Source organism: Salvelinus alpinus, chromosome 7 (assembly GCF_045679555.1).
Source record: "Salvelinus alpinus chromosome 7, SLU_Salpinus.1, whole genome shotgun sequence".
In the NCBI taxonomy this organism is placed as follows: domain Eukaryota; kingdom Metazoa; phylum Chordata; class Actinopteri; order Salmoniformes; family Salmonidae; genus Salvelinus; species Salvelinus alpinus.
Window position 1 is genome coordinate 11758645 of NC_092092.1, and position 26281 is coordinate 11784925.

General features: G+C 40.0%; 1 protein-coding gene across 1 annotated transcript; it reads left to right on the forward strand.

The window, feature by feature from the left end:
* The first annotated feature begins 3211 nt into the window (after positions 1-3211).
* On the forward strand, positions 3212-24347 carry hcrtr2 (hypocretin (orexin) receptor 2). The gene is made up of 7 exons (XM_071409143.1): positions 3212-3620; positions 5492-5670; positions 14208-14451; positions 21214-21329; positions 21623-21843; positions 22576-22697; positions 23075-24347. The coding sequence occupies exons 1-7, from the start codon at positions 3404-3406 to the stop codon at positions 23242-23244; spliced, it is 1269 nt and encodes a 422-aa protein (XP_071265244.1). The 5' UTR covers positions 3212-3403; the 3' UTR covers positions 23245-24347.
* Positions 24348-26281: the final 1934 nt, after the last annotated feature.

The following is a 26281-nucleotide window of genomic DNA, read 5'->3' on the forward strand; positions in this document are numbered from 1 at the left end:
AAGCGTGGCTTCCGATTGGTCGGACCAGCTTTGAATGGTTCTCGTCACTGGTACATCCTGTTTGAGTTTCTGCCTATAAGACGGTAGTTAGCACGATGACCTCGTGGACGGATTTGCCGAATGGAGGTCGGGTTAGGGCTTCGTATGCATTGCGTAAGTTAGAGTAGCAGTGGTCGAGGATATTTCCCATGCACGTAGCACAATCATTATGCTGGTAGAATTTAGGTAGCCTTGTTCTCAAATTTGCTTTGTTAAAATCCCCAGCTACAATAAATGCAGCCTCAGGATATATGGTTTCCAGTTTGCATATAGTCCAGTGAAGTTCCTTGATCGCCATCTTGATGTCTGCTTGAGGGGGAATGTACGCAGCTGTGACTATAACTGAAGAGAATTCTCTTGGTAGGTAAAATGGCCCGCATTTGATTTGAAGGAATTCTAGGTCAGGTGAGCAGAAGGACTTGAGTAGCTGTATGTTGTTATGATTACACCATGAGTCGTTAATCTTGAAGCAAACACCCCCGCTGTCACGGCCGTTGAAAGAAGAGGACCAAGGCGCAGCGTTGTAAGCGTACATTTTCTTTTTATTTGAAAAGACGCCGAACAAAACAATAAACACTACAAAACAAACCGTGAAGCTAAAGGCTATGTGCCATAAACAAAGTCAACTTCCCATAAAGACAGGTGGGAAAAAGGGCTACCTAAGTATGGTTCTCAATCAGAGACAACGATAGACAGCTGTCCCTGATTGAGAACCCTACCCGGCCAAAACATAGAAATACAAATAATAGAACATAGAATACCCACCCCAATTCACACCCTGACCAAACCAAAATAGAGACATAAAAAGGATCTCTAAGGTTAGGGCGTGACACCCGCCCTTCCTCTTCCCAGAGAGGTGTTTATCTCTGTTGGCGAGATGCATGGAGATGCCCGGTGGCTGAACTGATTCCGACAACATATCCCGAGAGAGCCATGTTTCCGTGAAACAGAGAATGTTACAATCTCTGATGCCTCTCTGGAAGGCAACCCTTGCTCGAATTTTGTCTACCTTGTTGTCAAGAGACTGGACATTGGCTGGTAGTATACTCGGGAGCGGTGGGCGATGTGCACGTCTACGGAGCCTGACCAGAAGGCCACTTCTGTGGCGCCCTTGTTTTGGGTCGACTACTGGAATTAGATCCATTGTCCTGGGTGGTGTTCCGAACAGAGGATCTGTTTCGGGAAAGTCGTATTCCTGGTCGTAATGTTGGTAAGTTGACATTGCTCTTATAGCCAATCGTTCTTCCCGGCTGTATGTAATAAAACTTAATTTTAAAAACTTTTAAAACTTTCATGGGGTAACAATGTAAGAAATAATACAGAAAAAACGAAATACTGCATAGTTTCCTAAGAACTCGAAGCGAGGCGACCATCTCTGTAGGCGGCATCTCCCCGATTCTCTACTGCGTAACTCTGTCTCTCTTCCAGGTGGGCCTAGATCACTATTCACTTTAATAATGCCAGTTTAATAATGTTTACATATCTTGCATTACTCATCCGATATGTATATACTATATTTTTATACCATCTATTGCATCTTGCCTATACTGCTCGGTCATCGCTCATCCATATATTTTATATGTATATATCCTTATTCCATCCCTTTACTTAGATTTGTGTGTAATTAGGTAGTTGTTGTGTAATTGTTAGATTACTTGTTAGATATTACTACACTGTCGGAACTAGAAGCACAAGCATTTCGCTACTCTCGTAATGACATCTGCTAACCATGTGTATGTGACCAATAACATTTGAGTTAATCTGTATCTGCAAAAGTTATTTCTAGGAAGATGATAGGTTTCCCTCAGCAAATCAAAGGAGGCAAAGGCTATACATTTTAAACTGTAAGCATTTAAAGGTTGGTTTTACTGAAAGATATCTGAAAGATATAGGCCTAACTATTTCACTGTGTAAACTTCTTCCACTACCATTAATCCTTTTACTTTCAGGCAGCTAAGCAAGCACACAAAGTTTCTACTGAAACTTCCTTTTCTAGTTGTCATTGTTGTCAAGCACCCCTCCTTTTCTTTTGTTTGCTGAAGCGCGAAGACCCACCAGAACTCACCAAAACTATCACAGCTTATTGTGAAATAAACATTAATTACTTATTCGAAATTCGTGACAGGCACAAGAAAAAGTACACTTTTCTTGTGTATAAGTTTTCTTTCTTTCTTCATAATGCAGCCGTGTCTATTTTACAATAATCTGTGATACTGGGTTGAACTCACACACAAACTATACTTGTCTGTATGAAAACAGGAAGAGACAGTTTTCAGCACAGGATGCTCTTCCTTTAGAGTACCTCAGCATCAAATTGAAGTGCTCAGAGGCTTCTAAGAGGGAGTGCCAGTCCCTCACCGCCAGTAAACATGCAGGAGTGCATGAGGCTATGGCCAAGTTTAATGATAGGTGCCAAACCAATTTCAAACCGCTGGGGTATGTGATCCCAATCAACCGCTGTAGACAATTTTGGGGATTAATGAACAGCTAGCTCAGGGTTTCCCAAACTCGGTCCTGGCCCATTATCTTTCAATATAATGGAAAACCCCCAACCTGGAAACAACATGCTATCAGACAATGCCGTCAATATGCTGTTGCGTACCAGTGATTTATATGTGTAGGGAACCACTTGTCCAAGGCTAGGCAACCCTGCTCCTGAATTCATGTTTTTGTTTTAACCAACATGGAAGACCAGGCGTGTTGAATTTAAAATGTTGATCACTGAACTGATTAGCTCAGTTGGTCTGGTGTGGTGCCGAGTTGGGACATAATCCTCCATTATCTGTGGCACTTTGGGAACAGGGTGGTCTACCCCTGCACTATATTTATATTGGTTTATAAACAAATGTGATGGACATCCCTCTCCTGTCAGAGTGGTTAATTGTCCACTTCTGCTTCCTGGTGACTTTTTCTAACTTTTTCCCAAGACAAAGATCTGACTTCAACTCTGGTCTTACTTTGCTTCAATAAGGTAACGATCAGGACCCTCCACTGAGACCTTTTTCAGTTGATTGTTACACATTTGTATATCACATCTTTCTATTAAAAATAATGTTATTTGATGAAGTCATCAAATCTGGTCTCCTCAATTCCTCATGCAATCACTTGTGTTTTATGACAGGGCTTCTGATATTTGTGGAATTAACCCCCCCCTCTCTTTTTTGTCAACAAGGAATTTTCTGATTGGTTTCTTGCCTTGCATGATCCCTGCTTTGGAGAGATGGTCACGTTGACGATGCCAAAGCGATTCAGATCTGGTGCATAGCCATTCTATTAGCAGACGTTAAACCCGATAGTCTGTTGCTCGTTCCAGGCGCGCTGAATGGACACTAAAAAGACCGTAAACACTTCCAACTATTGAAGGATGTCGGGGATCACAGTGAATTCGGATTGTGGAGAATGTTCACCCCCTTCGCATGAGCCTTGCACCACGGAATTACACCCATACTCTAGCATCGATGACGACGATGAACTGCTGAAGTATATCTGGAGGGAATATTTGCATCCCAAGCAATATGAGTGGGTTCTTATTGTAGGATACATACTTGTTTTTTTTGTTTCTCTCCTTGGAAACACACTAGGTAAGTTTTGGTGAAGGTTTTGGCGCAGGTTGGATTAATTGAGCCAGTATAATTTCTAAAATGTCATCCTCATTTTAAAGTGTAGGGCATTAGATCAAGTCCTCAAAGTTATCTGGGCTTCATTGAACATGATGGTAGTTTTATAGAAGTTAGGCTACTGGTGAGTCGAATGTAGGCTATGTATTACATATATTATTATTAATATTATTATTATATTCATTTGGTGTTCACTAATTTAGTATCAGTAGACTACCTTCTAAACAAGAGGTGACTGACAATCGAATGTATTTGGGAAGCGCAAAATAAAGACATTATCCCGAGTGCGGACATGCATGGGCATCTGTCTTATTTGGATGTGCATGCGACACTCGACAGGGAAAATGATAAACCATGGGACCTGTAAAGTGATAAACCGCAATCAAAGTGCTGTAGCACTTCTCTGTAGCATTCTCTTTAAACGGTCGTTTTCCGTTTAAAGCTGTTAATAATACTTGACAAATATAGTTGAGGGCATATTAGAAATTGTCAATAAAATATTTTTGGAACATCCTTATTAGGCCTATGCTTCTAGTTCAGAATAAGATGCCTGTGGAATAAATCAAGTCTACTGCATTAACATAGTCCCTTTACAAGTAGATGATTCTCGGGCAGTATCTTATCAAGACACTTAAGATACTGCTTAAACATATCATATTTACATACAATTTAATCTAGCCCTTAATAACTGCTATTATGAAACTATATGCTCATTAAATTATTGTTAATGGTCTTAATTAAATGTCTTAATTGATTCTAAACAATGTTTTCGGTGCTGACAATACTGGCATAATTTGACAATGTTTTCAAGTAGCCTACAATCAATCTAATTTTCTCAGCGTGCAGCTTCTCTTGTTACTATGGCAGTGCTGTTCGCTTGTGTTGATCGGGCTCCCGATTGGCGCAGCGGTCTAAGGCACTGCGTCTCAGTGCAGTCCCTGGTTTGAATCCAGGCTCTATCACATGTGATTGGGAGTCACATAGGGTGGTGCACAATTGGCACAGTGTTGTCTGGGTTTGGCCGGTGTAGGCTGTCATTGTAGTTAAGAATTTGTTCTTATCTAACTTGCCTAGTTAAATACAAAATAGTGCAAGACATTTTGCTGTGGACTGAAAGGCAGTGTTCAACAGCCATCAGCGAAGACGCTTTACCCAAAGTTTAGGGCACGATTTTACTCATTCTTCATGAGCTGTTTGTGAATGAGACTGGTTTATTTGCCATTTATAATACACGTGTCTGTAGTGAGGGTACGTTGTGTATATAAGGCAGGAGGAGCGTTCTGTGCTTTTTGAAGAGCAGCGTTGGAGAATGGAATGATTCACTGCAGGCTGGGGAACCTTTGAAAACGAGAAACCTGTTCAATATGTTTAACTCTCCTGAGTTTAAAAAAAACCTGTCCACATACCCTGAGAGTAGGCTATGTTTACTGTGTTCATATCCCTTATTTTTACATTCCACATTATTTTGGAGTAAATAAGAAATGTGTTTATGACAGTCTTGTTACAGATGTAGGCTTATTGTAGATTAAATGAGTCACTATTATACGATGTTGTTTGACTGCCCTTTTCATAATCACCAACTGACATGTAAGTGACATAACAGGACAACAGGTTAATTTGTAATACCTTCATATTGATTATGCAATTGATAGTTGTTATTCAGGTGTTATTCAGGTGCTGCTATTCAGGTGTTATTCAGGTTCTGTTATTCAGGTGTTATTCAGGTTCTGTTATTCAGGTGTGTGCTGTGTGTTGTATTGACACAACCAATTAAAGTCATTGATGTCTCCCTCTATTCCTAACAGCAGCAGTCCTTGGTTGTGTCTTGTTGTCAGTTTGTTTTGCAGTGTGGAAAAACCATCACATGCGCACAGTGACCAACTGTTTCATTGTGAATCTCTCCTTTGCTGATGTCCTGGTCACCATCACCTGTCTCCCGGCAAGTCTTGTGGTAGACATTACAGAAACATGGTTCTTTGGAAACACTCTTTGTAAAATACTGCCTTACTTACAGGTAAGAGGATGTCTCAAGGTTTTTATTTTCACATTTCCCAACTTTCACTTTATATTAAAATCAAATAATATTTCATTTGTCACATGTGCTAAATACATTTACATTTTAAAAGATGCTCTTATCCAGATGACTGCATACATTTTTGTACTGGTCCACTGCAGGAATCAAACCCACAACCCTGGCGTTGTAAGCACAATGCTCTACTAATTGAGTTACACAGAACTGCAAAAGGTGTAGACTTTACCATGAAAAGCTTAGGTACAAGCCCTTTACCAACAACACAGAGTTAAAAAGTAAGAAAAGATTAGCAAAAAATAAATAAATAAGGAAATGGGTAACACAATATAATAACAATAACGAGACTATATACAAGGAGTACTGGTACCGAGTCATTGTGCAGGGTTACGAGGTAGTTGAGGTTATTGAGGTAATATGTAGGTAGGTAGGGGTAAAAGTGACTAGGCAATCAGGATACATTAATGAACAGAGTAGCAGCAGCGTATGTGAAGAGTGTGAATGTGTGCCAATGTGTGAGTGTGTGGCGTCAATATGCATGTGTGTGTGTGTTTTGTGTGTGTGAGCGTATGTACTGTAGGACAAAACAAATAAAAGTGTGTACTGTATGAGAGCCTCATAGACCCTTTCATCAACATGAAAGAGAGGAGGATGGCATTGGCGTTTCTCTGCAAGAAGGGTGAGTCAACATGTTTTTTCTACTTGCAGGAGCGCACACATACACACAAATCAGAACCATGGCATGGACAGAGACATCATATTTAGCTTAAGTTGATTGGACTAAATTGTTTTTGGTATCTTTTAGTTGTCACTGTATTAGACTAAGCAGAGGTGATTTGATGATGTTGAAATGTTGAAGTTGTGTGTGAGTGTGAGTGTGAGTGTGTGTGTATGTGTGTGTGTGTGTGTGTGTGTGTGTGTGTGTGTGTGTGTGTGTGTGTGTGTGTGTGTTGGAGTGTCAGTGTAGTATGTGTGAGTGTGTGTGTGTTGGAGTGTCAGTGTAGTATGTGTGTGTGTGTGTGTGTGTGTGTGTGTGTGTGTGTGTGTGTGTGTGTGTGTGTGTGTGTGTGTGTGTGTGTGTGTGTGTGTGTGTGTGTGTGTGTGTGTCAATGCAAATAGTCAGGGTAGCCATCTGATGAACTGCTCAGCAGTCTTCTGGTTTGGGGTAGAAGCTGTCTAGGAGCCTTTTGGTCCCAGACTTGGCGCTCCGGTACTGGTACCGCTTGCAACTTCAAGCTTGATAGTTGGTACGGAACTCCAGGGTACTGAACAGTATTCTTTGAAGGGACCCCATGGTGATCCTTGTGCCATGGGAAAGTATTTTGCTTTCCCAGCTCAACTGCCATGGGCTTAGTCTTCAATGGATCAACATCATAATTCTCTTTTGATCCAGTGTGATGGAACATCCACTCAGCCATATGGGGCAGAATCCTATGCCAATCTGTGTGTCAGAGGATTAGCCTAAAGATTCAGACCTTACAGCCACTGTAATTACATCTTCCCTGTATGGTCTGAACGGCAGGCTGCCATGATAAGGACACCGCGGAGCCAACGTGAGATATGGCACAGAAAACGTACCTCAATCCTGAGATGGGATAAGGTGCTGTATACCTAATTATCCCATTACCAAAAATGATACAGTAAGATTGAAATACTGCTATTCTACTCTATGGGATAGGTGTCCCTACACCGGGACAGTTGAGCTATGTGATTAGCGTGACGTTTGTAAGTAACAGCAAACCTTCCAGGACACAGACATGTCTTATATGGGCAGAATGCTTAAATTCTTGTTAATCTAACTGCACTGTCCAATTTACAGTAGCTATTACAGTGAAAAAATACTATGCTGTTGTTTGAAGAGAGTGCACAACAACAACAAACGTACCACGGTAACTGATCTGATACATTCACCTCTGAAGGTAAATCATGTACTTACATTCAGTAGTCTTGCTCTGATTTGTCATCCTGAGGGTCTCAGAGATAAAATGTAGCATAGTTTTGTTTGATAAAATCCATTTTATATTCAAATGTAGGAACTGGGTTCTACAGTTTTGAACCCCTGCTGTCTCTGGCTCCACACCCACCCTGCCCGGCCATCTAGATGTGTGAAAGTTAGTGTAGAAGCTAATGATCCGTCATGTATGATATTCCTGGGAGTGTGTAAACTTAAATGTGTATTACCATATCATTTTTGTATTTTCTCTATAGTTATGTACTTTGACCAATTAGTTATGTATCAATTGACCAATTCGGCACATTTGGGCAGACTTGATACAAAATATTGTCCAGTATGGCTATGCTTCACTGGATCAATCTGAAACTTTGCACACACACTGCTGCCATCTAGTGGCCAAAATCTAAATTGCGGCTAAACTGCAATATTGTGTTATGGCCTTTCAAAGATGATGGATCAAAAACAATAATAGAAAACACATGTTTTTTTGTTTGTGTTATCTGTTACCAGATCTAATGTGTTATATTCTCCTACATTAATTTCACATTTCCAAAAACCTGAAAGTGTTTCCTTTCAAATGGTATCAAGAATATGCATATCCTTGCATCAGGTCCTGAGCTACAGGCAGTTAGATTTGGGTATGTCATTAGCTACAGGCAGTTAGATTTGAGCTTCAGGCAGTTAGATTTGGGTATGTCAGATTATTATATGATTTAATAATTTATATCAGTCTGCTAATACAGGACTAGTTAAGGCCCAGTGCACTACTTTTGTGAATACATTTTTGTAATTTAAAAAATATATATTATTATTTTGTTTTGTATAGATTTTTCAGGGGTACTGCACCCCTACTTTCCATGGCTATGAAAGCAACCCATTGGATTCCACAACACTTATGTTAACTACTCACCCCAATGCATTTTCAAGGAATCCAATTGGCTGCTATAGCATTAGCTAGCCCAGCATGCAGTTTAATAAAAAAACTAGCAGTTTTCCAATCTTCTCAATTCACCATTCATAATTTCAGGAGAATTAGGAGCACATTGACATATTCCATCATTGGACTGAGGTATGTTTTCCCAGCCATACACTGCACTGGGCTCTGACTGTCCACATTCTGGCATAGCACCGTTCCGATTACAGAGAAGAAATTAATGAATGTTGGATTCTGGCTAGTCCAAGGATATGAGAATATTGTCTAAAATGTTAGCCTTTTTTAAAAGTTTTATGAAAAGCTCTAAAGTCTAAACAAAATGACCTTTCTTCAGTCTCAGTTTATTTTCATGTTAAATGGGGGCATACTTTATCAATCAAACATACTTTATCAATCAAACATCTGATTGCCTAACCGTTGAGAAAATAACATTGAAATGATCTAAAGACAGCCTCTCATCCATTTGTGACTCATATTATTTTGCATTCATGCTGGGGACAAATATAGTGGATAGTGCCCTTACATTTTTGCAATGCTGCCTGTTGACAAATATAATAAGTGGTCAGGAGATTGAGAAAGGGTTTATCAGGGTAGCTGATCTTTGGATTTATTTAACACTGGACTGCATCCAAAACCCACAGACAAACGCCGGGAGTCCTATCAGTAAGGTCCTGGACTGAATTACTGTCTTATCATTCATGTCTGCCTGAAAGACCGTGTTGAGAGGACTACAATTACCAACAGAGGAGAGGCAGCTGGTGGTCTACCTCACCCCATCAAGAGATCAATTAAAACCATTTATAAAACCTTTACCTGATGAGCTGAAGAAGCAGAATATTAAACTGGTTTTCTCCCCTGGCCTACTTGCAGTGTGTCAAAAGTGCTTTCCCAAGGAAGGTCATCTGTAAATGCTGCACAAACTTCGTTGACATTTCATTAGTTACTCCAATATTTACTACAACACTGTGTGTACATCGTGCCTCTCCTAATGGCTGTGTGAAGCATGTCTGAGGTAAATTGGAATAGCTGTAACAGCTGTAGGGCCAATTTGATGTGTCCATTGGCTATAGGATGTTAATGAGAGAGCGCTGAAAATATCCCCCATCGTCAATCAGATGGCCTCAATTGTAATTCTCACAGCTCCTCTACTGTCTACAGGCTCTAATTGATATTTGAGTAATGGCTGCAGATATGAAAAGAACATAACACTCTAAGATCAAAGTGTGTCAGCTGTTTTAAACCATCAAAAGTAGTCTAATGTCAAAAACAGTCCCGTGTAGCTCATTTGGTAGAGCATAGTGCTCGCAGTGCCAGGGTTGTGGGTTTGATTCACACAGAGGACCAGTATGAAAGAAGGATTAAGCTGTATGCACTTACTACTTCTGTAAGTCGCTCTGGATAAGCTAGTCTGAAATGTAAAAGGCCCAGGCTGTCTGTTTTGCAGATCCAGCTATATGACACAATCTAAAACGACTGTAAAAAATACACAAGCCCCATATCATTTCCAGATTTGTGATGTCTTTCTTTTTATTAATATGAAGTTGACAAATTATCTCTTGAAAGTGTTATGGTTAATATAATCATAAATCCCACCACTCTAAACCGACAGAGGAAACAAGGATAACAGAAAATGGCTGGTAGATTCATATCACTGTGATGAGTAAAAATCAACATTTTGGGCTGTGAGGGTCATGGAATTTCGGATGACGGTTATTCGTCAGCCGAATGACCAGAGTCACGTCATAACCGTTTGAATAGCAAAAAATAACAACCAAAACACATAATTTTTTAAAGATGCACATTTTCTCCTCTCCTCCGCTCCTGTCTGCATGTGCTGCCATAGAAATAGAATGAATATAACGGGCGTCCCCTTTCAAGTCAAGGATCGCATAATGGGTGGACTGTTGGACGTTGGGTTGGTCTTAATTTAAGGTTAGGGATAGGCATAAGGTTAACAGTTAGACGGTTAGGTTAACAGGTTAACAGGTTAACAGGAGACGGTTAGGTTTTGTGTGGCTGGCTCAGTTGGTAGAGCATTGCGCTTCCATACTCAGGGTTGTAGGTTTAATTCCCATGGGGGAGCAGTACAAAAATGTATGCACTCACTACTGTAGGTTGCTCTGGATAAGTGCATCTGCTGAAATGCAACATACATTTTAAGAAGATAAATTGAAGAAATAGGCAGGGTTTATGACTTTGTGGCTGTGATAACTAGTGACGACCGCTGTGATTTGTTGGTTCAACTCAACTGACATTACAAACAAATTAATTTGATTGCATGAGCCACATCAGTTAACATCATTTGAATGAACATTCTAAATTACCATGGAAATTATTGCATCAATACCGTAGAAACAAACTCAACCGCACGAATGCCCGGTCGTCACGTCTAAAGTTAGCTGTTCGCTCCACAAAAACAAAATGGTTGTGACGGTTATTTTATTTTCATTGTGAATAAGAATTTGTTCTTACCTGACTTGCCTAGTAAAATAAAATAAAAATGCTGAGAATGTTGAATGTTAAGGGAGTATAGACCTGTTGAATATAGACTAGGGCCCCCATACTTTGATAGTATTTCGCCATATCAACAGTAATGCCGTTTTTTTTTGTGTGTCTATTGTGTAAACTCAGATTCATCATCAAATCAAATCAAATGTATTCATATAGCCCTTCGTACATCAGCTGATATCTCAAAGTGCTGTACAGAAACCCAGCCTAAAACCCCAAACAGCAAGCAATGCAGGTGTAGAAGCACGGTGGCTAGGAAAAACTCCCTAGAAAGGCCAAAACCTAGGAAGAAACCTAGAGAGGAACCAGGCTATGAGGGGTGGCCAGTCCTCTTCTGCCTGTGCCGGGTGGAGATTATAACAGAACATGGCCAAGATGTTCAAATGTTCATAAATGACCAGCATGGTCAAATAATAATAATCACAGTAGTTGTCGAGGGTGCAGCAAGTCAGCACCACAGGAGTAAATGTCAGTTGGCTTTTCATAGCCGATCATTAAGAGTATATCTACCGCTCCTGCGGTCTCTAGAGAGTTTAAAACAGCAGGTCTGGGACAGGTAGCACGTCCGGTGAACAGGTCAGGGTTCCATAGCCGCAGGCAGAACAGTTGAAACTGGAGCAGCAGCACGGCCAGGTGGACTGGGGACAGCAAGGAATCATCATGCCAGGTCGTCCTGAGGCATGGTCCTAGGGCTCAGGTCCTCCGAGAGAGAGAAAGGAAGAGAGAAAGAAAGAGAGAATTAGAGAGAGCATACTTAAATTCACACAGGACACCGGATAAGACAGGAGAAGTACTCCAGATATAACAAACTGACCCTAGGCCCCCGACACATAAACTACTGCAGCATAAATACTGGAGGCTGAGACAGGAGGGGTCAGGAGACACTGTGGCCCCATCCGATGATACCCCCAGACAGGGCCAAACAGGAAGGATATAACCCCACCCACTTTGCCAAAGCACAGCCCCCACACCACTAAAGGGATATCTTCAACCACCAACTTACCATCCTGAGACAAGGCCGAGTATAGCCCACAAAGATCTCCGCCACGGCACAACCCAAGGGGGGGCGCCAACCCAGACAGGAAGATCACGTCAGTGACTCAACCCACTCAAGTGACGCACCCCTCCTAGGGACGGCATGAAAGAGCACCAGTAAGCCAGTGACTCAGCCCCTGTAATAGGGTTAGAGGTAGAGAATCCCAGTGGAGAGAGGGGAACCGGCCAGGCAGAGACAGCAAGGGCGGTTCGTTGCTCCAGAGCCTTTCCGTTCACCTTCACACTCCTGGGCCAGACTACACTCAATCATATGACCCACTGAAGAGATGAGTCTTCAATAAAGACTTAAAAGTTGAGACCGAGTCTGTGTCTCTCACATGGGTAGGCAGACCATTCCATAAAAATGGAGATCTATAGGAGAAAGCCCTGCCTCCAGCTGTTTGCTTAGAAATTCTAGCCTGCGTCTTGTGACCGTAGCGTACGTGTAGGTATGTACGGCAGGACCAACTCGGAAAGATAGGTAGGAGCAAGCCCATGTAACGCTTTGTAGGTTAACAGTAAAACCTTGAAATCAGCCCTTGCCTTAACAAGAAGCCAGTGTAGGGAGGCTAGCACTGGAGTAATATGATCAAATTGTTTGGTTCTAGTCAGGATTCTAGCAGCCGTATTTAGCACTAACTGAAGTTTATTTAGTGCTTTATCCGAGTAGCCGGAAAGTAGAGCATTGCAGTAGTCTAACCTAGAAGTAAACAAAAGCATGGATAAATTTTTCTGCATCATTTTTGGACAGAAAATTTCTGATTTTTGCAATGTTACGTAGATGGAAAAAAGCTGTCCTTGAAACAGTCTTGATATGTTCGTCAAAAGAGAGATCAGGGTCCAGAGTAACGCCGAGGTCCTCCACAGTTTTATTTGAGACGACTTTACAACCATCAAGATGAATTGTCAGATTCAACAGAAGATCTCTTTGTTTCTTGGGACCTAGAACAAGCATCTCTGTTTTGTCCGAGTTTAAAAGTAGAACGTTTTCAGCCATCCACTTCCTTATGTCTGAAACACAGGCTTCTAGCGAGGGCAATTTTGGGGCTTCACCATGTTTCATTGAAAAGTACAGCTGTGTGTCATCCGCATAGCAGTGAAAGTTAACATTATGTTTTCGAATGACATCCCCAAGAGGTAAAATATATAGTGAAAACAATAGTCGTCGTAAAACGGAACCTTGAGGAACACCGAAATGTACAGTTGATTTGTCAGAGGACAAACCAATCACAGAGACAAACTGATATCTTTCCGACAGATAAGATCTAAACCAGGCCAGAACTTGTCCGTGTAGACCAATTTGGGTTTCCAATCTCTCCAAAAGAATGTGGTGATCGATGGTATCAAAGGCAGCACTAAGGTCTAGTAGCACGATACATATAAATGTTTATATTGTAATCATCCTTTGGTTATGGTAGTTAGTCAGACTTCATCATATATACTATACATATATATAATATATAATTATAATACCTGACAGTCAATTATCTCTGCGCTTCTAACAAAAGCTAAGAGTACTTAGCACCTCTGAACAGAGTGCCGGCCATCATTTTCAAACCAAGTGCAAGTCGATTCTACATTCTACAGAATCGTGCGAAAATGTCAGCAGTCAGATGTCCACCCGTGGGTGGTCCCTAAAAAAATACTGCGCCGAACGAATGGCAGATCAACATTCGGTGCGGTGTGTGTGGTCTCTAAGGGTTGCCTTACCATTCTGCTTCACATCATACCAATTCTAATTAGTCCATATAAATAGTTGATGCCTTGGGGGAGGTTGGGTGTAATCGTCCTGGGGGAAAATGGTTGCCCCTGTCAACATCTAGATCAGCCAATTTTCCCTGTCCATCAATGTTTTTCTGCTGGCAGTGACAGAATATTCATATTGAGAAGTCTTTTAAATGAGAAAATAGATAAAAAAGAACAGTCATTTTCTTCTTCTCTTCTTCACAATAATGAAGAGAAAGTATTATTTTGTTTGCCCAAGGGAAATCCCAGATTTTCTCTCAGCAGGTATATATTAAGTGTAGTACTTTTTGTACTGCTTCACTTTGTGCTTCAATTAACTGGACATCCTCTTTTTCAATCTCCCAGACAATCTCCGTATCTGTGTCAGTCTTGACTCTGAGCTGCATTGCTCTCGACCGCTGGTACGCAATCTGCCACCCGCTGATGTTCAAAAGCACGGCCAGGCGCGCCCGCAAGAGTATCCTCCTCATCTGGGGGGTTTCCTGTGTCATCATGATCCCCCAGGCCATCGTGATGGAGTGCAGCAGCCTGCTCCCTGAGCTCACCAACAAAACCAGCCTTTTCACTGTGTGTGAAGAGCGCTGGGGAGGTAGGCGGGCATCCACAAAATCCCTCCTCTCAATGCCATAGGAACTCGCCAAGGCACTGTAACCCCAGACCAGACCAATTTCTAATACTCTAACTCTGCTGGATTAAGCTTGATTGAGAATGCCTGAAACAATTGAGTACTCCACTGGAGTAGTCCCAAAAGTATTAAGCCTGCCCATTTAGCATTCCAGGCAGCCTCTAGTAAACAGTCACTGTTTGAACCAAGGTCTGGACCAAAGGCGACAGGCATATTTCAGTTCTTGTGACTAAACCTCCCGGAGCTGTTGTCAGATGGGGAATAATTAAGCAATAAGTTCAGAGAGGGTGTGGTATATGGACAATATACCACGGCTAAGGGCTGTTCTTTCGTATGACGGAACGCAGAGTGCCTGGATACAGCCCTTAGCCATACACCACAAACACCCGAGGTGCCTTATTGCTATTATAAACTGGTTATCAATGTAATTAGAACAATGATAATATTTATATTATAAACTGGTTATCAATGTAATTAGAACAATGATAATATTTTTTTTGTCATACCCGTGATATACCACGGCTTTCAGCCAATCAGCATTCAGGGCTCGAACCAAATTATATAATAATAATATAATAATTATAATAATTAAGCAATAAGTTCAGAGAGGGTGTGGTATATGGACAATATACCACGGCTAAGGGCTGTTCTTTCGTATGACGGAACGCAGAGTGCCTGGATTTACACTACACCAGCTACACAAATGTGCTCGTTCTTTTCTGATGGAATCAATATTTCATAGGAGCATTAGAAAAAAACATCTGTAATGTTATATACTGTAGTGTCTGCTGTGTTGACATCACTCCTCACGAGTCACCAACCCTGATCCGGGAGCACCCCCCCCCCCCACCCCCCACTGATTAGCATAGCTAGCATAGCGTCACAAGTAACTTGTAGCATCTAAATATCATTAAATCACAAGTCCAAGACACCAGATGAAAGATACAGGTCTTGTGAATAAAGCCACCATTTCAGATTTTTAAAATGTTTTACAGGGAAGACACAATATGTAAATCTATTAGCTAACCACGTTAGCAAAGGAGAGGATTTTTTCACTCCCAACAGTTTTTCCCTGCGTCAGTAGCTATCACTAATTCGACTAAATAAAAATATATATAGCCACTAACCAAGAAACAAATTCATAAGATGACAGTCTGATAACATATTTATGGTATAGCATAGTTTTTTTTTTTAAATGTGCATTTTTCAGGTATAAATCACAGTTCTACATTGCAGCTGCAATCTGAAAAGGTGCCGACCAAGCCAGAACAATTACAGAGACCAACGTCATATAACTAATTACTCATTTTAAAACATTTCAGAAAAATACACAGCGTACAGATATTGAAAGCCCAACATCTGGTGAATCCAAACAATATTTCAGATTTCTTAAATGTTTTATAACGAAAACAAAATGTAGCGCTAAATTAGCATAGCTATACCAGGCAGATTCGGCTGGGCGCCCACGGCAAGATCACATGCACAACAGATATGATATAACATCGTAAATTGGGTCTTACTATGGCTGATCTTTCATCAGAATGTTGATCAAAGTGTCCTTTGTCAAGATGAGTTGTTGGTTCCGTTCAGAGTCGTTCCTTTCCCACTCCATTTAGCACAGGTACCGGTCGAGTGGCACGGATTTCTCAAACGATACTAAAATCTAACAACGGAACACCGAAAAACTCCCTAAAAAATTCAAATAATCTGATTAAACTATATTGAAAAAACATACATTACGATGATCTGGTCACATGTATCAAACAAACTTCGACACGGAGATAATAATGGCCGCACAACAGAAGACAAACGTAGCTCCAATTTCCATGCAACAGAGAACCGGAAGTTGTCGGTCATGCCAAAGATTTTGCTCTCATTTCACGTCAGTCCCAGATAGACAAGAAATTTTTCCTCTGACGTCCTCTAGACACCCAGAGGAAGGCCAGTGAGTTGTGTTTCGGGTCATAGGAGGCACGACCATATATAGGCAGAGCTTTGAAGCCAGCATAAACATCTTGATTTTATGTTCTTGGTCATGGAAAGTGCTGTTGAATGACTTCTGTATCACTCAGAGACAAAATTGAAACGGATTTAGAAACTAGGGATTGTTTTCTTTCCAATGGTATGATTCATATGCATATAGTAAGAGCAATAATTGAATAAGAGGCAGTTTAATCTGTAGAGCAAATTATGCTAATGCGAAAATAGCACCCCCTGTATTCTCAAGAGTTAAAGGAAAATTCCACCGAAAGACTATCTATTGGTATTTGTTTCATTAATCCAATGTTCATATAGTCTCAAAATGTTTTTCATGTCAGCAATCAAGTTTTCAAGATATATAACTTTCAAAATACAGAAAGTACAGCATCATATGATGCAAAATGCATCATACCAGCTGTATTTCTGAATTTTGAAAGTTATATACTGTATCTTGAAAACTTGATTGCTGACATGAAAAACATTTTGGGACTAAATCAATAATGGACTAATGAAACAAATACCTAAAGATTGTGGGGTTTTCCTTGAAGGGATTCTGAAGCTGTGTGAGACCAGTATCCAAATGTCATTAATCCGCTGCTGTATAGTATTCTAATCATATACTAAGTGTGGGGATAACTAGGGAATAACTAAGTAGAATTCAAAAGGTACTCACACTCAAACCATGCAGAAAAAAACATGCAGGAGGCAGAGATAAAATGCTATTGGTGTTTAATTACATACTTGACAGTGAACACAAAAAGGTGCAGATCTAAGATGCAAACAGAAAGCATAGGTTTCAGCTTCATACTGTACCGTCATCTACTGTCAGCATGTAATTACATAGCAACAATATGTTTTCTATTTGGGCCTCTTGCAAGTTCTTTCTACATGGTTGAGTGTTCTATCCCAGCCTCCTACATGTTTTCTACATGGGCGGGTACCTTTTGAATTCTACTCAATGAGTTATACAAATGTAACATTCATGTTGACACAATATTGAAAACAAGTCACTGTCTTCCTTTGATAGGAAAAAACGACTATCTAACCAGACTGTATGTTTAAGGCAGTGGTGGATGGTAGCACTTTAAATGGGGAGGACAGGCTCATAGTAATGGCTGGAATGGAATAAATGTAAAAATATCGAACACATCAAAGACCTGGTTTTCCATTCCATTCATTATTATGAGCTGTCCTCCCATCACCAGCCTCCCATTTATCTGTTCTACTGAATGATTCAGGGTCAGACAGTTGAAAAATACTTGGAATGCATTGAGGGATGACTTTGCAGGTTATCCGATAAAAGAGGCTTGGATGCCTCTTGATTGCTACAGACAAATACTCTTTCACAGAAAACCATACAACTATTGGCAGCACAATTGTTTAGATAGAAAATAAATGAATGTGTCAAGGCTATCGATTAAATGAGCGAGATGAAAGTTCTCCATCTCTCAAATTCGTTTTTGGGTGGAAAACCTTTGCAGGAATGTGTCCTCATGCAAACTCTCAACTTTAAAGGTTGACATCTACAGACGTAGGATCTTAATTTGCTGTAGGATCTTAATTTGATGCATGACATTTAAAACTTGTAGTGTATTTGAAGTGTAAAATGTCCATGCATTATGTAAGGGATAATCAGCGAGCGGCATATGCATTCTATGGAAAATAATGGACGACGTGGAAGGCATTTTTTTCCAGAGAACGCATAGAGCCCCGGTTGATTGTCCCTTTTACAGTATACCATGGCTATAATTTAACACATTTGCCACTAGAAATGTTTTCATTTGCCTTGGTAACCAAACAAATAGACTTGCTAGTTTAGCTAATCAAACCATCAGTCCTAGCTTGCTGTTATGAAAATGATATTCACCGATGTCAATAATGTTTTCAATTCGACTTTTGCTTTCAAAAGCAGGTCAAACATAAAACATGTAAGAAGGAACTATTGCCATTAAATTCAACCATGCGGATATTCCGTGCTTTACAGGGAAATAATGTATGCTCTAGAATGCCCTTCAAGCCAATCAGAAACGAGTATTCAACAATGCCATTGTATAAAATCCATATAATAGTTTACATTTCCTGTGGCTGCAGGATTATTTTCGTGCTGTAGCAAACTGGCTCAAATTAAGATCCTACATGGCAAAAGTATTAGTGGATTCGGCTATTTCAGCCACATCCATTGATGAAAGGTGTATAAAATCGAGCACGCAGCCATGCAATCTCCATAGACACACATTGGCAGTAGAATGGCCTTACTGAAGAGCTCAATGACTTTCAACGTGGCACAGTCATAGGATGTCACCTTTCCAACGAGTCAGTTTGTCAAATTTCTCCCCTGCTAGAGCTGCCCTGGTCAACTGAAGGGTTGTTATTGTGAAGTGAAAACATCTAGGAGCAACAACAGCTCAGCCGCGAAGTGGTAGGCCACACAAGCTCACAGAATGGGACTGCCGAATGCTGAACCGCGTAGCATGTAAAAATCGTCTGTGAAACACTCACTACCGAGTTCCAAACTGCCTCTGGAAGCAACGTCAGCACAATAACTGTTCATCAGGAGCTTCATGAAATGGGTTTCCATGGCTGAGCAGCCACACACAAGCCTAAGATCACCATGCGCAATGCCAAGCGTCGGCTGGAGTGGTGTAAAGCTCACCGCCATTGGACTCTGGAGCAGTGGAAACGCGTTCTCTGAAGTGATTAATCATGCTTCACCATCTGGCAGTCTGATGGAGGAATCTGGGTTTGGCGGATACCAGGAGAAAACTACCTGCCCGAATGCATAGTGCCAACTGTAATGTTTGGTGGAGGAGGAATAATGGTTTGGGGTAGGCCCCTTAGTTCCAGTGAAGGGAAATGTTAACGCTACAGCATACAATGACATTCTAGACAATTCTAGTGCCAACTGTAATGTTTGGTGGAGGAGGAATAATGGTTTGGGGTAGGCCCCTTAGTTCCAGTGAAGGGAAATGTTAACGCTACAGCATACAATGACATTCTAGACAATTCTGTACTTCCAACTTTGTGGCAACAGTTTGGGGAAGGCACTTTCTTTTTTCAGCATGATAATACCCCCATGCACAAAGCAAGGGCTGAATGGAAGCAAGTCCCCGCAGCAATGATCCAGCATCTAGTGGAAAGTCTTCCCAGAAGAGTGGAGGCTGTTATATCTAAAAGGGGGGACCAACTCCGTATTACCGCCCATGATATTGAAATGAGATGTTCAACGAGCAGGTGTCCACATGTAGTATATGTACAGTACCTGCATCTCAGACTTATGCCACGTTCGCATGCTATTCAGAACTCGGAAATGTTAGACTTTCTAACTTGTTGAACACATCACGTATATAACTACAACCCGTTAGCAAGTCGGACATTTCTACGTTTTTTTAGTTCTGACTAGCACGTGAACGTGGTATTACTCATGACTCACATCTCTGAAATGCAAAAGTTATCATTTAAGTTGTATGGGGACAGTTACATTGCCAGGATGCAATTTTTGCTCAGCAGTTTGTCTAAAGCAGTGATGTCAAACTCTTTCCATGTAGGGCAGAGTGCATTAGTAAATTGGTATGCCCGCTCCCACCTATCTGTTTCATGTCTTAGGTTATCCGCAAAAGTTAACATGGATAGAATGCAAGAATTTAGTAATATTTGCAATATTCTAATAATTCTCATGTGCCAGTGTATCGCCCAACCGTGCCATGGTGAAACTTGCAGTCCTGTAAACCTGAAATAATTGGATCTTGGAACTTGCATCCAGCCAACCAGAAAAGCAAAGTTAAGCAATTCATTCATTATTGATAGACAGCACAAGTCTTGTCCTGCAAAAAAAACATAATTTTTATAGTTGAAAAAATTGATTTAGCAAGCACTAGGCATTTAGAGTTAGGCTAAATGTGGAGTGGAGCTTTATAGTAAGGGAAATGGCATCACATGCCCAACGTACCTTCAAAAATATTTGGCAATCATTATTTATTTGAAAAATACCGTTTCCATAATCGTTTGTCACAATAAAGAAAGCTTGACAAAAGAAAAATCCGCCTCTGTTGAATAGATATAAATGTAGTAGATGTTTAGAACATTTCTCCTATAACTGCCTTTTACATTACACATGTCGCAATGTTTAGTTTGTTGAATAAACTTGGGTCAATGGAAACTTGCCGACTTATTCAATTGTTATTTCTTAAAGTGTAGAATGTTTCTGTGATAGGAACCATATTCAGCACAATCTGATGATTCCCTTTAAAAAAATGTCTCTTTTTGATGGAGAGTTCTGTCTTGCCACTCAATTTAAATTCCTGCACAGTAACTACAAGCTCATGCATGTTACTGATAAATATGTATATAAATGTAGACATGTTTGTTTCCCCTTTGGATTTGACAAATTACCACCACAATTCCTACAGTACCCTTATGATAAAGTACATAATCTCACATGTGATCAAGTGAAGTATTCCAAAAACACATGTTTTCATGTGATCTCTGATCTTATGTGAAGTTAATGTGATAACATGTGAAAACATGTAAAGCAACTTGTGATAACATGGAACTACACATGTGAAAACCTGTGAAACAATGTGAAGGGTTACAAAAACATTTTTTCACATGAAGTAACATGTAACATTTCATGTGAAATCATGTGATTTTCCACATGTGAAATCATGTGGTTTTTCTGTAAGGGTAGCACCTCTAATTTACATCTATGTCACAATCATTTAGTTAAGTCACATTTCATTCTCTCAACAGCTGATGTCTACCCCAAGGTGTATCACACCTGCTTCTTCATCGTCACATACTTCGCTCCCCTCTGTCTGATGGTTCTGGCATACATCCAGATATGTCATAAACTGTGGTGTCAACAGGTATCTATGTACATTTATGTTTGTGAACGATAACAGACAACATTTGCACTGTTTCTTAGCAATCTGGCTCTTTGTTGATTCTCCACATTTATTTCTAGATCATGCAGTCACCAATTTATCAGTGTCCATTATCCTTGCAATTATTTGACAATGCACTCTCAGATTATGCACTCCACTGTTCAGATCCTTTCCATTGAGCTTTTTGAATGTTTTGAGTTTTAATGAGCTTGTCAAGCAAACGCTGTTCAAAGACCACAGTGTGATCGGCTGTGGGTTGTGGGTTCTGTTAACAGATTCCTGGGACGTCATCTGTGCTACAGAGGAAGCGGACGTCCCTCCAGGGTTCCACTTATCCTCCAGGACCTGGAGAGTCAGCCAGGGTCCGGACCAGCACAGTGTCCGCTGAGATCAAACAGGTCCGGGCCCGCAGGAAGACAGCCCGCATGCTGATGGTGGTCCTCTTTGTCTTTGCCCTCTGCTACCTGCCCATCAGCGTACTCAACATCATGAAAAGGTAGCAGCCTCTTTGGCTGCTCTGTCTCTCTGTCTTCAGGATCAATAGCCATTACACTCTAGGATTCAACATAGAGATGTTTCAATGAGTCAGAAGTTTCGATTTGGAAATGAGTCATTTGACTCAAATAACGGTTGTCATTCACAGTAGTCCCTGGTAAACATTGTGTTTACAGAAAAATGTGATCACATACTGAGAATTTAGTAATCTGTAAGCATTAATTTAGCATACCTAGATCACACATGTTCTGATCTATATCAATGCGATAAGCAAACATATTTGTGATGTCTGTCTCTCAGGGTGCATATCGTTGCTGTCTGATGAAACCCTATTTTCTCCAAAACAGAAGCTTTTCAGGAATTTGAAAGAATGACCGTAATTTCCCATTAATATACAATGATGAAACTTCAGAAGCTATGTTGAATATATTTTCTTGGTCCTAGAGTCATGAAATGTTCAGGGCACATTGAGGGTAGTTACTGCTTTCAATAAATGTAAAATAATTATGAAAATTGGCAAAACATTTAGTTACGAGGTTTTCATCAGACAGCGACAATATATCACTTGCTATTTATTCATAGAATGAGGTAAAATAGAAATTAGGCTAAACTATCTCTTTAATACCCCCCACCCCTGCAAACACCTGTCAATAAGCTATAGCTCCATTTACAGCTTCAACACACTTGGTGTCATTACTGATGAGGTCTCACTGATGTTACCTTGTCATTGCAGAGTGTTTGGGACGTTTAAGTACACAAACAGCAGAGAGACTGTATACGCCTGGTTCACGTTCTCACATTGGCTGATATATGCCAACAGTGCTGCAAATCCAATCATCTATAACTTTTTAAGTGGTGAGTTTGTCTCGAAATACTTTGTTCATGATTTTATTGCCCCATCTGCTGGACAGTATAGTATATCACAACACACTTAGAGTGGAGCTTTGGAAGAGGGATTTGATGTGCCGGGGTAACTTGTTCAATCAATTTTAATGGTAAAGAAACGTAATACTTAAGTGGTAGAATTTCAACAGAATACCACTTTCATATGAGGTTTGATTAGTGGTGAAGAGTGTTGGGCCAGTAACCGAAAGGTTGGTGGTTCAAAAAACTAGATCTGTCTATGTGCCCTCGAGCAAGGCCCTTAACCCGAATTGCTCCTGTAAGTATAACAGCGTCTGCTAAATTACTAAAATGTTATGTGTTTAACAAAGTTTAGCTTTTTTCCACAGGGAAGTTTCGAGCGGAATTCAAAGCAGCATTTTCCTGTCGCTCTTTTGGCCAATGTCAGAACCAAACAGAGGGCATACGGACAAGAATAAACACTGACAGCCGTAAATCCTTGTCCACTCAAGTCAACAACATGGACAATGTCTCACGGATATCTGACCATGTGGTTTAATCCTATACTGGGGCATGCTGGGAGATCTTATAATTGCACCATGCCACCCAGGACACACTGGCATTCACTGTCTCCATGATACAAAGATCACAAATAGAACACATTGTAACGTCAAGCTTTTAATAACAGACATCTTGAATGAGACCACATACTCTGAATGGACTGAAAGCACTCAATATCCACCAACCTGTGTGAAAGCAAATCCCTCCCCTGCTGGAACTTCTACCCAGGGGAAGAGAAGTGATTTGAATGAGTCGTGTCTGTTACAGATGGATAACCGTTCTATTGGCTCCAGTCTTTGATTCTCATCCCACCAGAGGCAGGAAGTAGCACCCCATGGTGTTGTACACCTCACCAGAAAGAACAGACTGAAGGATGAATCACAATACAAAGATTAAACCCTATCAACGTTTATTATCAAAGCTTCTTAAATATGAAGATGGATTACAAAATAACAATTTACTCGTTATTAATTAGCCACAATAGTGTACTACATGTGTATTTGTGGTGATGTTTACTTATGTCTTATGATGACTACTTATCATAATAATAATAATACTTTTTATTATTATTGTTATTATTAATATTTGTATTATTGTTGTTGTTGATGCTGTTGTTTATTATATTTTATTGTTATTGTTATTACCTTCCTATTCTATGTGTAATATCTGGTTATATGTTTACAGATATGGTATTGTACATTGACAATCCAGCCAAAGTTCGAAAATACATCTACAGTGGTTTTCATGACAAGGTGGAAGGTTAAATTCTCACAACCTTACATCATAAAGACGGCTTTGTTTCTAATTCACTGCTGGATCAATCAACAAGCAATCAGAATTAAATAACCCTACAAGACATTGAATTCTGATATTTTTTAAAAACGTCTAATTTGATGTGAACCCTTGAAAAGCAGTTTCTACAATCGCTTTTGTTTGTTTTGATTTCTTCTCAGGTGTTTGTTGTGATGATTTCTTATTGGTGTTTTTTATTATTTCATGTACTTTTTAAAAAGTATGTTAAGCAGTTTCCCCTAAAAATGTATCTGTTCATGTAAGTGATTGTTGTTTTTGATCTGTTTGAAGGTAAACATTTTAAACATTTATCATTGTTTGCTGTGCTTCTTGTAAAACAACATATTATGTATCAACATTGATCTTGTATTCATCAGACCTGGGTTCAAATACTATTTAGGGTATTTCAGTTACTTCATTAACACCAGTCATTAACCAGTCATTAACACGAGCCCGTTTTCCACAATTAAGGTGCCACCAACCTCCTGTGGTTAAGTATGAACTTTACCATGATTGACTAACCAGGTTGTATAGGCTATTATTTAAATGGATGAATATACCCACCTCTTACTGACCATCACTGTCCTTAACCACTGATCATAACATTGATGAAAGCAACCTGGAGACAATGCTATGTGTTTTGTTATACAACTCATTTATTAGTGGTGTATGTATTCCACCCTGTCCTAAACATCTTTCATTGACTGTCAGTCACCATGAATTTGACAACTTTTAACACATTTCATTAGAATGAATTTGCATTACTCCCTGAAGATTCAAGATAAAAGTTACCAAGTTATTTTATTTGATAACCCAGTGCTGCATGCATAACAAGGGCATAAAATGTTTACTTTATGAGCATGAAGTATGATGTGTGCAATCAGCCGCACCTCAAACTTGCATTCACTTATCTGTTTAACTAATCGTAGTCTCAGAGGTGTAAGTACTTAGCCTAGATCCCACCTGCAAGTCTGGTTACCTTTCAACTGACGTCATAGCGATTGATACGCACCGGGGCAATCGCAGCTGCAAAGATCGGAGCTGTCCACTTGAAGAGGTACCAACCGAAAGGGAAGGTGTTACCATGCAGCGAACGACAGGTGTGAAAACCGCGACGGTAATTGGTGAGTATATAAAGTCTACCGGTAATTTGGTGTATATTTAGCTTCTTTTTATCGAGCCTCAAGCATGTGAATAAAGGACACGCTTTCCTTTACTATTACTTCTGTGATACCTGACCTATAAAGATAGAATGTAGCTCCCCAATGTAGAGTAAGTAGCAAAAGTGGTCAAGTTAAATAGAGTTATGATAATATCCATATGTTTAGTATTTTCATTTGCAAAATAAATTAGTGAATTGGCAGCCTAAATTAACTTGGTTGAAATAATGCTACACAATCTACTGGTTTAATCAACGCTGTTTCCACGTCATTTCAACCAAAAACATCTATGTGACGATGCTGAATGATCGTGGAAAACTGACTGAATTTGCAAAAAGTCATTTAAAAAATGTTTTTACCCAACTTTTAACCTAAATCCAATGAACTTGTGATTTTGTTTGTTTGTTGATTTTGCATTGAATTAACAACTCAACAAAATGTAAATCAAAACTGGACCTTGAACTGAGGTCTGTGCCCAGTGGGTAGTTTAAAGGGGAACATAAGGACTAAAGTTTTGTATTCAATTTCAAGCAGTAGCCTACTTTGCAGCTTACTCCGTGTGAAATCCACTCATAAGAGAAGGATGGGGAAGGTGTTCTATCTACCAACACATTGGAGAAGAGTTCAATTACTTTAAAGTTGTTGTATTCAAACTTTTGTTTGTAAATATCTTCCAGTAGTTCTTGTTTACCAGATGACCAGCATCAAGATTTCATCCAGATCCACAGGCTGTTTGGGCTTTATGGAGACATGCATATCACAGTCAGCTTTCTGTGAGAAATCATCTCTCAGAAACACATGTAATCCTAAAGGTAATTTTTTTTGCTGTAAGAGATGTAATCTGTTTTATTTGATTACTGGGACTTAACCATATTGCCATTCTTTGAGTGAATAAAATACTATCAAAAGCCATGGAACATAAATTCAATTACAGTAGAGATAATGTTCGATTCCACGCCTGTGTGATATTGAGGAAACCTAATACTACTAAAGCAATAGCCTCAAGCCTATAGTCTTGTGTGGAAAATGGATTTCACACCTGCTATTGCCTAGAGCAGATGATATTGTTGTCTCAACGAGAGG

Bases quoted from the DNA above. Each gene is read 5' to 3' on its own strand.
- hcrtr2 (XM_071409143.1), top strand. From the start codon at position 3,404: ATGTCGGGGATCACAGTGAATTCGGATTGTGGAGAATGTTCACCCCCT. The intron at 5,671-14,207 runs GTAAGAGGATGT...TCAATCTCCCAG, and splicing joins AAATACTGCCTTACTTACAG to ACAATCTCCGTATCTGTGTC. The intron at 21,330-21,622 runs GTATCTATGTAC...TTCTGTTAACAG, and splicing joins ATAAACTGTGGTGTCAACAG to ATTCCTGGGACGTCATCTGT.